We start from the raw sequence: 17,452 nt of genomic DNA, 5'->3' as shown, positions 1-17,452 counted from the left end.
AATGACATTGTAATATTAAAGAAAAAAACACAAAGGGAAGTACGTGGGTTCTAACTTGCAGTAACATTTTGTTCATGATGAATGTGACAAATTAAATTGAGGGGAATTACTCAGCTTCATAATGCAATATTGTATGCAGGTGTAACTGTTCTTTTGTATGTAAGCACGTTATGGTAAAAGGTGTTGTTTTAAAATGCAAATTCTGAACAGTTGCTGGAACTTCCTAGGAAGTACAAGAATTTGTTACCAAGGCCCCTAATTCTGCTCTCCTATGCCTTTGCATTACGATGTCTAATTGCATTGTTTCACACTATTTTTTCCTTCCTCATTCAGTGAACAGGATGGGCGGTGCTCAGGAATTGAGCTGCTACTTGATATTTTAGTCCTTATCATTCAGTTAGCAGCCCAGGCTTTATTTACTGCACACCATTTAAAACTCTCTAAAGAATACATAATTATTCATTCCCTTATGGCCTTTATCTAAGGTGCCTGGCTGAACTATTTTTGTCCATTTGATTGTATTCTCATACGTGTTTTCTAGTCAATACCTATAACTTTCTCTGCTGTATGAAATAAATGCATGTGCACAGACACAGAAGGCATATATATATATATATATATATATATATATATATATAAAATTTATTTACTTTTGGAAGAAATTTCAGTTGCTCCCTTTGATAACTTCTGGAATGGAAACTGAGCGTCTGTTACATGCTTTAAAACAGCTTTTTTGTGAGGTAGTTGTAAATAAACATGAAAGAATGCAATTAAATTACTAAATGCATCCAGACACATAAGTTGAACCATTCGCATATGCAACCTTGTCTTTCAACAAGCATGATGCCCTTCAACTTCAAATGTATTTTGACTGTGTATTCTCTAGGTAGACAAGTTGTCCTTTTATTTGCATGCAGCTGATTCTCCCTTCTGGGCATGATTGCAAAGATAATGCTTAACTAATGTAGCATTCAGGTTCATGTGAGAAATAAAAAGAAATTAGGGTAATTGATCACTGGAACAGATTGCCTGGAGAAGTTGTGGGTGTCTGTCTTTGCAAAATGTTCGAAGTGATGTTCAAAACCCAGCTGGATGTAGTTTGGAGTAATCCAGTTGCCTCTGCTGTGAGTAGGTTGGACCAGAAGATGTCCAGAGATGCCTTCCAACATAAGCTATTCTATGATTCTTACAGCAGATGACAACATATACTTTCATAATTTATACTTTGCTTGTTTCTGATGGCAAAACTTTATGGATCTTGTGGCTTTCTTCTACATTAAAATAACAGTAAAATGTTTTGCAATTTCCAAAGACTAAAAGGCTATCTTGTCAATCCCATAAAAGGTTGTTTAACTGTTAAACTGTAGTTTGACTATTTAACTGTTCTCAGCAAAAGCTGTAGAGAAGATTAACAGCGGTGTTTCTTTATGCTGGTACTTTGCAGGAGATTGTAATATATGGCAATTATTTATTGTGGACCAAACTATTATGTACTTAATCTGTTTTGGTTTCAAGAGTATAGCGTAGAAAGCTTGATGGCAATGTTCACCTGTTCAGCTTGTGATCCCATTATTAACAATTTTTGTAAATTATGAGTATTAGAAAGAACTTGGTTTCAGTTGGTCAGTGACTCTTGCAAATTTTAATTGCAATTGTTGCCAGTGCATCATAGCTGACTGTAAGGCTTTTTCTTAAGATTTGTCTATTGCTTGAAATGTTTTTAATATTGCTGTTTCAAAAAGGTATAGACTTTTCCAAAGGCTAATGTTATTATTTCAAATAAGAAAGGAAGGTGGTACATGTAAAATCGGTAACATCTTTTATTGTCCCAGTATACAACTTTTCATCTCTCTGCTACTGATGGGATGAGAGGATTACTCTCAAAAAGACCACCTCCAATTAAAATACTTTATTGCTAATACACTGTAACTTTTTTCTGTTGCAGAAAGAGTTGAGCCTTCCAAGAAGAGGAAGTTTGTAAGTATATGAAGTTTTTGTCTATTGTGCTTAGATTGTAGTATGTATTTTTGACAGTTTTAGAGTGGGCTAGTTTCCTTTCCAAGGCAATTAGAATGGAGGTTAAATGTGGCAGTTGATCTGCCTTTGAATACATACAAAGAAAATTGTTAATGAAAACCTATGAGTTGTGCAGTCACCATTTTTATGCCCATTACTTGAGAAGCTATTGTGAGGGATTTCCAAAGGGATAAAAAGTGCTTAAGTTCAGGTTTTTGTTTTGTATTAAAGATTTTTCTTGTTAAAAATCAAGGAAGAAACGTGCTTTCTTTGTGAATGTTATGAAAGAAACTTGTCATGCTTATGGAACTCTGTGAAAAGTCCTGTGGATGAGGAGGTAGGAAAAAGAATAGATGTGTTCTGCTAAATGTATTGGATTGTTAAGCTGGTATTTTGATTATGGAAATAAAGACTATATATTCTTGTATAAATTGTTCCTTAGTTGTAATAATATGTACTCAGATACTGAGTTTAGTTGTGCTTTGCCTAGATTACTATACTTTGGCTTTGACTCTTCAGTGTTTTTGAGCTGTTTGGTTTTAAAGCTTGTGTTTTTTATTTGCATCTGATTTCTTACTCTGTTTTAGTAACTTGTTGAGAAAGTATTGGGATAAGAACATCACAAAATGTCTTAAGAAGCAAACTCTGTTCACTTACTGCGTACTTTCAAAAATAATACTATAAGATGATCTGTAGATTATTGGTGACTGTAAGATGATCTGTAGATTATTGGTGACAGCACGTTTTGAGTAAAACCGTGTTCCCTTGCACAGGAGGCTGGTTACTTGGTTTCGACTTGGCAGTGTTGTGTAGCTTTTAGAGATAGTAGGTGAGATATGTGAATAACTGAAACTGCTGGGAAAGCGCGGTGAAGTGCTCTGTTGTTCTGACCCGAAGAGCATGCCAGAAGTCTGTACTTAATAGGATATCTGCTGTGTTGGAAACCTTGTTTTAGGTTTAGATGCATAAGAAGTCTTATGCTAGACAGTAAGCAAACCCATTATGTAAGAAAAGTCCAGAAAACAGAGAACTAATTTCCTGTCAGGTATTTAATTACTGAAGTATTTCAGTGACAGAGAGAAAAATAGCTAAAGAAAATGATTTTTGGTGCATTCTTTTGTGTCCTTGGTGCTTTATATTAACCTGAAACTGTTGTGTGGGTAGAGGACTGCCTCTGTTAAAGTTAATGGCTAACTTCAGCCAGAGCACAAAGTGGCTCTTGGAACTTGACCTTACTTATGCTTGCTAGGATGTTTGACATTGAATGTTACTAGTTTACTCCAAATCTGAAAAATTACCACAGAACAATCACCTCAGTTGTATTCACATACATATTGTTTTAGCTGATCACTGAGATGTTAGTGTGCTTTCTGTGATGTTGCTAAGGCTTTAATAAAGTATAGTAGAGAACAGCACCTTTTCAGCGTAATTATATACAGTTATTAAAGTTGTTAGATTTCTGCAGATGGTTGTAGTGGGTTGACCCTGGCTGGGTGCCAGGCACCCACCAAAGTTTCTCTGTCACCCCCCTCTGCAACTGGACAGAAGCGAGAAAATGCAATGAAGGGTTCATGTGTTGAGATAAGGATGGGGAGAACTCACTCACCGAATAATGTCATAGGTCAAACAGACTCGAATTGGGAATATTGATTGAATGGATTACTAAAAGAACCAGGATAATGAGAAGTAAAAGAAATACTGAGAACATCTTTCCACACCACTCCATCCTTCCCAGGCTCTTCCTTTCCTGTCTCAGTGGCACAGATAGAGGAAAGGAATAGAGGGAATGGTGGTTGTGGTCCGTTCATCACATTGTTCCTGCTGCTTGGGGAGAGGAGTCCTTCCCCTGCTCCAGCATGGGGTCCCCCTCGTGGGAGACAGTTTTCCATGAACTTCTTCAGCCTACTCCTTTGTGAGTCCCCCACAGGGTCACAAGTCCTACTGGGATTCTGCTCTGGCACAAGCCTCCCATGGGTTCACAGCCTCCTCTCAGGCATCCACCTGCTCTGGCCTGGGGCTCCTCCAGGGGCTGCAGGTGGATCTCTGCATGCCCAGGGACCTCCATGGGCTGCAGGGGCACAGCTGCCTCACCATGGTCTGCACCACGGGCTGCAGGGGAACCTCAGCTCTGGCCCCTGGAGCACCTCCTTCACCAACCTTGGTGTCTGCAGGGCTGTTCCTCTCGCATATTGTTGCTCTGCTCTTCTCTGGCTGCAATTATACCTGTGCAATGCTTTTTTGTTACCACAGAGGTGTTAACATAATTTCATTGGCCCAGCCTTGGTGAGCAACAGGTCTGTCTTGGAGTCGCCTGGGATTGTATCTGCCAGAAACAGAGAAAGCTTCTAGCAGCTTCTCACAGAAGCAATCTTGTAGCTCCCCTGCTACTAAAATCTGGCCATGCAAACCCAATACAGTAGTATTTTAAAATTGCTTTAATAGTGCTTATTTAAAAAGGGCTCATACTGCTGAGATTAGCAATAGCTGTGGCATCAGGGGTTGTGTGCATGGACTGTGTTGGCTGCTGTATTTGCATATTATATAAATGTTGAGATAAAGAATGAATTTCAAAGTGTGAAAAGTCCTGTGTTTTCGTTGGCATAGGCATCTAGAGGCCCTGAACAGATCCAGGTAGGCACATCTCACACCATCTTTTGGAGCTTCAGACCCAATGTCAGGCCAAGGACACTGCTTTAAACAGGACAGGGAGAGCTATTTCAGGGGTGAGCAATCTTAGCATAGTTGGCATAAACTGAGATAAAGAGTTGTGGTTGACTGAGAAGTAAGCTTTTCCATGCTCGGAGCACCCCCTGGCTGTGTTGGCACAAGTCCTTCCCTAGAGACACAGGCAGAATTAATCCAGGTTGCAACTAGCTTCATGCAGTTTCTTCAGCATTCTGAATTGCCCAACTACACAAACGCCTTTCTTTCTGGCAGCAGGGTGCAGTGGCTTGGAGGTAGGATGAAGAGATGGGAGCTTTCTCTCAGGCTGACTCTGGCAGCAAAACTGACTTTATATGAGCTTAGCATGATTGTAAACCTGCATGGCTGTTAGTATCCCACTTTGCAAGTCCATTGGAAAGCTAAACAGGAGTATATTTTTACACACTGCTACAATGGAGATGGGTTATTTATATCTTGGTAGAATATTTTTATTGAATTGCTTATTTTCACCAAACACTTCCAACCCTAACTGTAGCTCAGTTGGTTAGATCATGGTGCTAATAACACAAAGGTTATGGGTTTGATATCTGTATGGGCCATTCACTTTAAGAGTTGACCTGATAATCCTTGTGGGTCCCTTTCAACTCAAACTATTCTCTGATTCTGTAGTATCAAGTAAGATACTTGAGTTTAATGTTAAGCCAGACTCAGAAACAGAGATTTAATGAAGTGTTGCTCTTTGTGAGGCACACAGATCCTCCTGTGAACTAGGGAATGCGTGATAGCATCTACATATCCCTATCCATTAGACATTCATGGTGTATCTAGCTGAAGTAGGGTGCCACAGATGGTCTCTCAGTGTGTGCTAAGCAGGTGAGTTTCCATCACTGAATTTAAGATGTGAATGTCCTTATCCTGATTTGTTTTCTTACATACAAGCGGATTTCAGAAAAATTAGAACTTTTTCTATAAGACAGAGGGCATGAACTCAAAGGTTGTGGCAAAAAAATCGTACTGAGCTTTCAGTCGTACATTCTAGTTTAAAATGCTCTTCTCCTAAAACAAAATTTGCAACAGGCTTCTCTGAGGAGAGGAGCCTTCAGGAACAGCAATAGATAAGAAGTAAGTAATTACAGGCAGTTCTCCTTTACTTAAGCAGTAAAGGCTTAAGTATCCTAGTGTTGCCATGTTCTATTAGCCTTCTGTGAATGTTTACATTTTGTAGTGGAGTCTTCTCCCGCTTGTAACATAAACAAGTGATTGTTTTTCACATTCCTCTCTGAGGGACAATTGATTGACTTCAGCCAGTGGGATGGAGAAGTGGTGACCTTGTTCTCCAATCCCTGGTCATTAACCAGAATCTATATAGACGAGGTAATCAAAATAAAGAGGTATTCTTTTGTTCTGGAGTTGGAGTGTGAGTATCATTTTCTCCTCGTGTCCTCTAGCGACACCCTAGAAGCAAAATTCCTTACTTTTCCAGACTAAATCAGTTCTCTTTCTGTCTTCTTTTGTTTTTCAGTTCCTGTTTGATTTGGAGATGTATTGCTTTAGTGTATTTACTTTTGCTGATCTGTCCTTCTCCTTACAGTTCTGAAACTAGTTTCTGTAATTATGAATTATGGACTCAAGTACCAGCAATTATTTAGTATGCTTACTCTAATGTTGAAGTTGGTCACGGAATTTTCATGAATAAATTTATGCATTTCAGTGAAACAGTTGATACCCTTGGATAATAGCAACATAAGATTGTGTCCAGCCAAGAATTCAAGAGAAACAGTAGTTAAAACCACTAATTGCTTAGGTGCTTGATTAAGTAAGTTTCAAGAAAGTCAAATCCAATTTTGTAACAAAGTTTTTTTTTTAAATCAATGAAAAATATGGACTGTCAGTTACTCTTGCAGAAAAAGGGGGAATGATTTTTGGTGTGGAAAAAAAAAAAAGCAAGCTCGGGGGCCCCTGTCATTAGGTGGACGAAACTGGAATTTGATTGCCAGTTTCTGTGTGCACAGAAATATCTACATCATAAAAATTGGCTATGTTCATAGGTGACCTGTTATCTTAAATTTGAAGAATGGAGTAGATTAATTTTTTGTTGCCAGGTAATGAATTTCTGCATTCTGGTATGGATGGATTGTGCTCCAGCAGATATTTTCCATGTGTTTGATTCTCAAGTTGCATATTCTTCAGTGTAGTCACTAGCATTGTTTCTGTCCTCAGCTTTCAAGGCTTTTCTACTGCTATCACTGAGTGATTTTTTTTCCCCCTGGCTTCTCTTTAATTCCTTGTGATTGACAGTGAAAAACTTGGTTATGTCTTCTGTATAATTTAGGAACCAACAGTTACTTTAACATGACCTTTTTCCCCTCACAATCTTGCTTACTTCAGCCTCCATAAATTCTGTGTAAGTGTGCTGCTCATTGTCTGTGTTTCCTTCTTTTAAAAAAGTTGTGCTGGTCTAACAGGGAGAATTGTGGCTCATGCAGCATGCTGGGTGGCCTTGTTGCCACCTTCCTGTTGTCAGTGCTTGGTCTTCTGCGAACAAGTCCTTTGTGCTGTGGAGAGCACTGGGCTGGTTTAGATGTAAACAACACGTCCCTTGATATTTTATTGCTGTTAGCTGTGTCCTTGGCTAACGGTACAGGCTGTTCTGTTTATTGTTGGGGTTTTTGGTGCTTGCACACACAAATTTGCATCCCTGCTTCATTTACACCAATATTAATATTGTTATATATATTTATATCTCCAGTTTTCTCTGGACTCAGATTTTACTAGTATATATGTGGATTTTATCCAGTTGCCTCCTCTTTTTATGATTTATCACATCATGTGTTAGAAAAAGGAATGATCTTTTAATGTAATTCATCACGTCCCTTTTCAGTGAAAAATTATGTATACTATGTTGAGGGTATTTTAAAGTTTTGTAATATGCTTTTACTGGTAAGTTCATGCTCACCTATTTGTGTATGTGAACAATATATATAACGTTTGTCTACACATGCAAAAAAAGTCAGACAATGATGGTGGTGACTTTTTTTGTGTATTTGGAAACTATTCAGGAACATAACAAAATTCTTAAAAATAACCTGCCTTCCTGGAGAAATGATGCTCAGAAAATGAGGTGATCATGCTTTAAAGCTTAATTGTGTAACATTACATCTACCTCCTGTTGTTCTGTGACTGCTGTGGTGTCTGAGTAATGTAAAGTGACCAGGTACCATGTTTCTCCATGATGTGCTGGGTGTGCTGTGCCTTGTTGGAATTTTGTTTCAGCTACTTAGGCAAGGACAGGACAGGGTTAAGAATGAAAATTAATCTGAAGTAAATATTTTTCAAGATAGTGACCAAACCTAAGCCACAGTGTAAAAGCAAAATTAAATCAGCCTGTAGAGTCAAGCTATGGTTCTGTAGGCATGCTGCATAATTCCAGGATGGGAGAGTCACATGATTCTTGGTGGAAGCAAAGAAAAATCAAATCGCTAGGTGCCTCCAAGTTTTGCCTTAAGTAAAAAATGTTTGTGCCGTAGGGTAGTTTAAAATATTTTTACGCATGCAAAAAATTATTCTATAATGCATGAGGTTCAACCTGGTTTGAGGGCCAGGTCTCATGGCTGATGGGTAGTAACCATGTGAAAGCAGATGTGATGTAAAAGCAGATGACCAGGTGCTAAAATAACAGAATCTCTACAAAGAAATAGCAGTAAAGGTCTCATCAGTTCAATGCTAAAACCTTATTAGTCAACCTGACAAAGTGAAGCACAAAAGAATAATGGAATGGAGGTCTGACAAAGTGGCTGTCCTCATATTCTTGATTGTCCCATGTGACAGTCTCTGGCTCTTAAGAGCCTCTTCTGCTTAAGGTCTCCTTCACTGAACTGCTCGCTCTGTGTCTGGGTTCTGCACTTACATCTTGCTTTACCTGTTGAACCAGTGGCTGGTGGTGTTTACAGTGTTTCTGCGTACATTGAAGCAGCAAAGCTTTGAGCAGGAGTGTACAGAAAATGCTTAGGGGAATTTAATGGCTGGAAATGGAGTTATCATGCTGTCTTACAAAATTTTGTTGACTGAATGCAGTCCTTTGCATGCCCTGTTTTGCTGTAGTTTTTCCACTTGTCTTTTCAGCCTTTGTGTAGAGTCAGGTGCCTTCCTTGCAGACATGTTCTCTGGGACAGAGCAGTGGAGAGTTAGGGCAGAGGTCCTGACACAAGGTTTAGGCTTACAGAACTCACTCTGTGGTTGTAGTTTTCTTATGGGAATAGGCATGCCAGAAACCAATAGGTTGCTAAATGCTTTGTGTATGGGGGGATGGGATATGGCTCCTGGGAGTAAGCCGAGGGGCTGGCAGCACGTGGAGTTCCTGTGGAGGGGTTGGTGGCTCAGCAAAAGACTGGAGCTTGCAGAAGATGAATAGGTTACTTTAGTAGAAAGCATGGGCAGCAGGAAGGTGGGTGGCTTCTGTGGCAGTCTGAAAAGGAGAAGGGGGGTTGGATGGCAGCAGGGCAGATCTCTTTTGTAGGTTTGAAGAAGGAACATACTGCATTGGCATGATACTTTTCTGTTCCATAAGGGTGAATCAGTGAGCCCTGTCTCTGTGCAGTCTTTAATGAGTCTTTGCTCACTGAGTCAAGGCAGCAGCCAGCCTGGCATTAGCACACATTCCTTCCATCTCTGTGCGCTCCTCTGCCGGCTCTGTCCTCTTGTGTTTTCTCCCAAATGTTGAAGGGCTTCCGCTCCTCTGGCACATTTGTTCCTAGCAAGCCAGTCAAGCTTAGACCTGTGAGGTTTAATGAGATGTGTTGCAACAGATCTCACAGGCATGTGAAAAGGTCAGGAAGGGTGCTGGGGATAAGTGGATCTGCATTATTGCCATGCTTGCCTGAAAAGGGTAGCAGATAACTGCCACAGGGAACTGCCACAGGGAGCAAGTGAGTCTAAAAGGCTGACACAGGGAGTTTCTTACTTTATATTCATTGTGTGTTGACTGCCACAGTGCAAAAGGCAGTGTAATTGCATATAATCACGTTTCCTCCAGTCCCAGTGGCTTCACTCATGAATGTTTAGTGTGGTCGTGCCCCTGAGAAATGAAGGCTACCATGGTATGGAGACAAACATGCTATTGCAGGTATTCCTGACACGGGGCTGAGCATGCTGCTGTAAACAATCAAGTTCCTGCTGTTCTAGCCTCAATGGAAAAGCTCTCTAGTGCTTTTGTAAAAGTTGTACAGGGAACATGGACATTGGGAACGCTTTTTTCCCCTCTGCTTCATGGTATTACTTCACCATCAGGTGACTGGACACATACCACACTTCAACACAGTATGTGATGGAAATGGGATTAAATCAGCCATGTTTACATTCATGCACAGGTATGGCCTTGAAACCCAGACTCAGCTGTTCTGTGATTCTTCTTAGTGTCATTGAGATGCTGCTGAAAATGAGCTTTTACAGATCATTGTCATATTTTGTGAATGCTTGTCTCCTAGATTCTGCTAGGAGAAATGTAAAGTGTTTTCATTTGCATTTAAAAATATGGCTGTTTTTACGGTTGACGTGCCTGTCAGAAGTACCAAGAATATACCCACATATATCTAAATCCAGAAAGCATTTAGGTTCTTGCTCTATAAATCAGAAGTTTGCTGGCTTTTTTTTTAAGTCAGAATTTACCAGTAAGCCACACCAGCAAAAGTGTTGTGGTGGGGTGAAGGCATGCAGTGGGGATATTGTCACTCTCAAGAGCCTTTTTCTGTGTTGCTTATAGGGTAGAAACACTAAGCACTAGATTACACTGGGCTGCAGGTGTAATAAACGTGATTGACTGGCTGTAATAGAATAGATGATGTTTATGAAGTTTGCAGCAGACAAGAAGCTGGGAAGAGTGCAAGTATGTTGAGGAACAGTATGGGGTTTCAAAACCATTCTGACAACCCAGAGAAAATAAACTGAGTAAAACAGAATTTCTTCCTCTTGCAGAAAATACTGCAGATATGCAAGATAGTTGAATAGGTGTTAGTTTTCAGAAGCGATCTGTGAGGTTTAAGGTACCACAGTTGCTGTTGGAGGGCAGTGGGTATCTTGAGCTGCAAACCATGCAGCATTATTCTATCCCACACAGAACTTAGAAGGCCTTATATTGGAGTGCTTTGTATTGAGGTGGATCAGCTGGAAACAGCTGACGACTCTCAGCTACTTTGAAAATTCAGCATGGTATGTGGAAAAATATTTACTGTGCTGGTTATTTATTTTAGAAAAAGAAAGGCTGAGGGATGTTCATAGAAGTCTTCCAGTGTGAAACTACTCATCTGCCATGAGTAGGGAGTAAGAGTATTTTCTCTTATTGGGGTATACTGTTATTGGGGTATTTCTGTTATTGGGGTATACAGCAAGATGTATGGTTGAAGCAGTGTCTAAACTATGTAGCAGAGGAGTGCATACCGGGGAGTGTTGTGAAATTGCTGTCAGTTTTTAAGAACAAATGAGACAAAAATCTGACTGGAACAGCAGGGGTATTATAGGTATAATGAACCTCTCTTGGGGAATGAAAGTATGACTGCTTGACTTTTCTAGCTCTCTTTATAAATGGTCATTATGTCCATGGGATTATTTGCTCAAACTTTCTTCTGAAACTTGATTCCATATATTAAGAGTCTGCTATGTTGGAAGATAATACTATCTCATGGTGACTGCGTAACTCATTTGTACTTGTCTGTAATGACAGAATTCCCTGTGGAAATGTGTACAGGGCTTTGTGTAAGCATAAGATACATCAAAAAAAAAAAAAAGACAAGCTTCAAACTTCTTGAGGATTTTTTTTTTTTTTTTTTTTTTTTTTTTTTTTTTTTTTTTTTTTTGTGAAAGACTGATGGCTCACTTTTAGCTGCTGACCTCCATTTGGAGCACTTGCCTGTTTATTTAATGACAAAGAGAACCAGAAGGTGATTTTAAAAAAAAAAAAAAAGAAAGAAAAAAATGAAGCATACATGGGGTATCCTTACAGAATTGTTGGGAAGCCTCTTCTGCAAGCATATATGTATTTGTGTGCATGATAGGGTCTTAACAAGGAATCCATTACCAACCAGCCAGAACAGAGCTTGGTAACTGTAGATATATATTAATTATTGATAGATGGGTGTAAGGTTTTGGGAGAATCCTGCTGCAGGCAGGAGTGTGGAATCATGAAATTTCCTACTTGTGTTTTAACTTTTCAAAGGAGATATTTAGATACCATCATGATCTTAAAAAACTGTTTGATAAATCGTTTTTACATCTTCAAGTTTCTTTACATTCTCATTCTTCTGATGAGAAAATATACACAGGAAAGTTAAATGATATCAATTAGCACTGAAATATAGCTTAAATGAAGACCAGATAAACAAATGCTCATTAAGAGCCTGGGTTTGGGTTATTGCTGTGTAACAAGAGTCTTTGAAAAGAGCAACTGTTTAAACCTTGTGTAGTGTAGAAGTCTTCAAAAAGTCTATCTATTTTTGCCTCTAATTTTTTAATGCTTTTTTGTTCATGAGAGGCAGTGCAGATTGAGATCATAATTATTATTAACATGTAATTTTTCAAGCTTCTTACAGTTTTAGTATTAGCTTAAAGTCTGTTGACAAGAGACGTTATTGGTTGAGCTGTTTTTATTGCTCTCCAATTTTTTTTTTTTTCCTTACAGTATAAGAGTGAAATATAGTAGGAGATTGTCTAAATCTGAAGTAGCTGCTCTGGGAGTTTTCCATATTAAAAAAAAAGTCAAAGGGCATGCTGTTCCATTGTATTGATTTTGTATGGGGTGTTATTTTTGAGATTGTGCAAGCAGGTGTGAAAATGATGCTGCCTAGTCAAGAGAGATGGGACCCTGGTTGGTGGATATGAAGAAGGCTGCCTTAACAGATTGCTAAGCCCTCTTAGCACCTCTTGCTGGTGTCATCTGTAGTAACAGTTCAGATGATACTTAGACAAAGAACAGTGAACTTTTTCTCTCATTCTTTGGCCACATACCTTGGTTATTTTTAGATATCTTCTGAACTCTCAAAGTTGCAGGACCAGTCAGTATGAGTCCTGCTTTATCTAAAATACGTTTGTTCTACACACAAGGAGGTTGTCCTGGCTGTAGGGAAGGTTTAAGAACTACCTGTTGAAACTCATTGTGGAGGAATGGAAGTGAGTGAGAGTTGTGGAGAGATTTTGCCAGATCTTGGCTGGTGGATGTTTACTGATTCCTTTTGTCTGCAATGTTTTAGGATCAGTGGTTTTAGTTAAGATGTTCAATGTGATGACCAGTTGCTGGGTTAACTTAGAGCAGTTGATTTATTTCTAATGTTTAATTAACATTGCTTATAAAATTCTTTCGATACATTCAGTTTTTTTGGTAATACAGACAATACCATAGGGCTATCAGCAGAATACACAAATAATTTATTTAAAGTTATTAAAATATATTTGAGTTTAATAGAGTGCTTTCTAGAAGTATAATTTTAAAACAAGCCCCTTGCAGAATTTTAAGAGTTAGAGCTCTAAATAGACTCTGGCATGTTTTGCAAGACCACCTTGTCTTTTACTGTGTACTCCAGTGACACATTAATAAAATGTGTTATTGTAAATTGCTTACTGATACCAGATTTATGGGTATGCCTGTAAATGTCAATAGATCCATGACGTTAACATGACTTAGGGCTGGAAGGAGGTTGTCTGGTATGGCTTTCTGTTGTGGCGCACCAGAGAGTCATGCCATACCCTGGGGGTTCATAGTGCTCTGTGCTGGCATGTATTGAACACAGATAACCCATTGACATGCAGATTCTACCAAAATCCACCCACTGCCCTGCAGTGACAAGGAATTTGTTTCTGCCTGCCATGCTGAGCCCATTGTGCGAACTGAGCTTTTGGGTGTGCGTGAATGTTAGACACCTTCTGTCATTCGCATCCGCCTCCTGCCTTCGCCAGGGAAACCAACAGGACAGCCCACCTCCTCCTCCTTATGTAAACTGACCGAGAGGAAATACTCCTTGCAATTGCAAATCGGGCATTTTTTGTGAGTTTGAGCATATGAGTGAGACATACCAGACAGGGATCTAAGGAAAAGGGTTGCTTTCACCATCTGGTATTGCTTCCTTAGCTGTGACTTATCTCAAATACTAATGGCAAATGTAGGAAGTAGCCAAACAACCCTGAATAAACTGGCCAGTTAGATTAGTATGAAGAGTACTTTTTGGTGCCTTCTGGCAGATAGCTAAAGCATGAGGTTTGCTTTGTACACATTGTGTTGGTCAGTATGTTAACTTCAGGCGGAGGTAACAAATGGGAAGATTCACATTTCAGACTTTTTTTTTTGTGTAGTTATAATACATCCAGGCATTCTGTGTTGAAAGACTGTAAAAAGAAATTGTGTTTTTCCACCCCATTTCTCTTGTGCTGTGTTTTGTATCTCACTAATGCCCAGAAGCAGTGTTGAACTCAACTGCTTCCGCATCATTCCTGCTAGAACTTCTTTATAAGCTATTGTGCTATAGCAGTGAAGCAGCTATGCTTGCTGGAAATGAATGAATGTGTGAATTGGTGTGCTAAACAGATTAGGTAACAGAAACTCTGATGAAGTAATCTGTTGTTGAAGGCCATCGAGGGAAAGGTGTAGTTGTTCTTTGAGAGTTGGTTACTAACCCTAGAATACCTCTGGAAAGCATAAATACCTTAGCCAAGGGTACATGCGGAACCAAAGGATGCATTGACTTGTTAATTATATTTGTGTAATTGTTGTTGAATGCTACTGAATAATGGAAGCCAGGGCAGCTGCATTGTCAGTGGTATTATTGTGTTACCATTATTTAAAAGGAAAAAGCAAGAATAGTCAACATCTGCAGAAGAGAGGGGCTTTGAAAACATATGACATTAATAACTGTGCTAGGGAAGTAACATTTTTCCCGTTTGTGTTTCAAGGAAATAAACATTTCTCTGAGCTTTTCTGGTTTTGCTTGGTTTTAACTAGGTGTCTGAGATTATTAAACCGGACAGACCTCATTAAAAATGTAAATTAATAATTTGAGCTATGTTTTCCTACCTCTCGATTTTTAAATTCAGTCTTGAACTAGCTCAGGGGACACCAGGATTTGCATTTGCAAAGGAACACAATGCTTACAGCCCTTTGGTGCCGTGAGTGACTTTTTGTTTGGAATTCTTTCCAGATGAGACATTATCTTTACAGAAGTCAGGTCAATATAGGCAACATCTGCCAGAATTTTCAGGTTAATCCACATTTACCTTTTGCAGGAACATTAAGCATTCTTGCTGACTTTCGCTTCTATCCTCAACTCTGTGTTGGTGAGATGAAACCTAAGCAGTGCAAAATTAAGAGCAAACAAGATGTTTGGGTCAAACTTGAAATCAGGTTTCACTTGCAAGGCTTTATATAATTAAATTGCTGCAGTTTTTTGTTCCCAAATGCATGAAGCAGATCCTGTTTATTATTAACTGTAAGACTGCAACAGTGAGAAAAATTTGATGTCGTACTCTGGTTTCATGTCTCTTTTTCAGTAAATCACGATTTTCTAAACTTCTTTCTGGATCAGGGAAAATGTATCGAAGAGGAATTTTCAAAGTCAAGCTACGGCTCAGTCTCAGTTTAGAATAATTTTCCATTAATGTAATGCAAGGTGCTTGCATGAGTCAGCTCAGGAAAGATTTATCATGGTCACAAAATAGCCCTTAGATGCAATTGTTTATGTTTAAGTGCCTGTACCCAACTGCCAGTCCCACTCAGTTTCCTTTTAGACAAGACAAGCTGCTAATATTGTCTTCCTGCAGGTAAAATGCACTAGATGTTCAATTGTAGTGTTTCACAAAGTAGTGTTTAGTGACAGACTATTGCTTTGCACGTGAAGGAGAAAACAAACAAAACAAGTGCCTTTGTCGTGGACCTCTGTTCACCTTGCCTTTTGGAAGTAGTGTGTAATCTATTGCAGTTTTGATGGAAGCATACCTTCACCTCCAGAGCTAGTCCTTTTGCTAGTTTGTTTACAGAAATAGTTCTGGTGCCATCCTGCTTCAAGGGAGTTGGCTGTCCTCCTTGGAGTATTAATGATGTCTCCTACTCTTTGTGCCTTCAACAAAAAGTTAACAGTTTTCTAGGACAACTGATAGTACTTGGGTGCTACGTGTGCGTGTGCTTACATAGCTAACAGAATGAAGCTAAAGGTTAGCATCCACGAAGTTAAGCCCTGTGAACAGCCTTTAAAGCTTAACTCAAATTGTGCTTGTCTGGTGTGCACACAGTCACAGTTTACCTGTCAAAATTTTCTTTCTCCACCAGAAATGGAACTTTTCAGCAACTGAAGAAGTATTATGAACAAAAGATACTTTTATCAAAGGGTTTTTGAAGGAACAGATGTTGGTTTGAGAGGTGTTGCGCAGTGGGAATAGGGAGCTGCCTGTTCTTGGCAGCTAGAGGAGAGCCATGGACCTGTGGCTCTAGTAGCCTACACTCTGGTGCTCTCTTGTTGAGTTTTTGTTCTTACCTGATTGTCTCCAAACTCAATAATGAAAAAGAGCCTGGAGGCATGGCAGCTTCACCAGATAGTTTGTGTCAGAGTTGTTTGACTGTTAGATAGTTGATTCTTGTACTGTCTTTTTCAAATTTGAGAATATCTTCAAAAATTGATGCTTTGCTTGTGTTCTGAGTAGAATTTGAAAAACATGTCTGAAAGTGCCGTTCAGAGTTGGGCACCTAACTGATCTTTTCACCCTTGCAAATCTATGTGTTTAGTGAGCTGGAATTTAACTCGTCAATTTCATTCTTTCTCTTTCTTTTGAGAAATAGGAGAATTTAGAATTTCCTTACAGGGATTGCTTACAGGATGCTTGCTGGGACCTCAGGTTAACATTCAGAATCCAGGTGTCTGTTATGTTCTAAAAATTCAAATGCATAGTTCCGTGTATCCTTTAGGTTTGTTTCCAATGTCTTCAAATGAAGGCTCCAGAATAATATATAACATAAATTTAAAATACCTTCCAATAGAAATATGTAGGCAGTATAAGAGATGTAATTGAGATTTCAATTATTCTTTTTTACTGTGTGGTTGAAAAAACAATCAAGTTCACCAAATCCAGTTCAACAGTTTCCATAACTAGAGGATTTCCCTCTGTCTCTGAAACCTAGTACCTATGAACTCACTAATGTCTTCCAAAATTCCTTCTAAGGACCCAAAAAGCAGCAGCTTCATCTGGTCCTGTCTTTTGACTAGTCTCTAGAAGTCATCCATCCACAGAGCGGGTCCAGAGCTTTAGCAAAAATAAAATCATGAGGTTGGCTTTATTATATTGTATACAGGAAAAGTGGGTGGGTGAGATAAAATATTCTAGCTCTAAAATTACTAAAAATAAGTACTTGCACTTTGCTTTTCTGGTCTTTTGTAGAGCATTGAAAGAAATTCTATTTCTCATGGAACAATTCACAGTATGTATTTATTAAAACTGTAATCTCAGAATAAGAGACAGTGCTTAAAAATTAAATATAATTAAATTATAGCCAAAATCCCACATATCAGCACTGATCTTAAACCGTCTATTTAAAGTGTTGTGTAGTGGTTTACTTCTAAGTGATGCTACCTTTAATACTGAAATAATTAGACTTTTCTGCAGTTGCTAGATTTGGCTCTCACGCTTAATATCAACTATAGATGATTTCCCTTTAAAATTCAGGTGCAGATGTGACAAAACCAAATGATGACTTCTCCTTTTGTATTAACCTTTGTGTTACAAAGAATATATTTGTTCTGAGAAGCCT

General features: G+C 38.9%; 1 protein-coding gene across 1 annotated transcript in view; it reads left to right on the top strand.

The window, feature by feature from the left end:
• The window catches only part of MAST4 (microtubule associated serine/threonine kinase family member 4), a 278,078-nt gene that overhangs the window by 128,438 nt on the left and 132,188 nt on the right, over positions 1-17,452 (top strand). Inside the window, exon 5 of the mRNA XM_058423983.1 lies at positions 1,946-1,977. Within this exon, the coding sequence (XP_058279966.1) occupies positions 1,946-1,977 (32 nt within the window). The remainder of the gene's footprint in view (positions 1-1,945; positions 1,978-17,452) is intronic.

This window comes from Hirundo rustica, chromosome Z (assembly GCF_015227805.2).
Source record: "Hirundo rustica isolate bHirRus1 chromosome Z, bHirRus1.pri.v3, whole genome shotgun sequence".
Lineage (NCBI taxonomy): Eukaryota > Metazoa > Chordata > Aves > Passeriformes > Hirundinidae > Hirundo > Hirundo rustica.
This window is presented reverse-complemented; position numbering and strand designations above follow the sequence as displayed.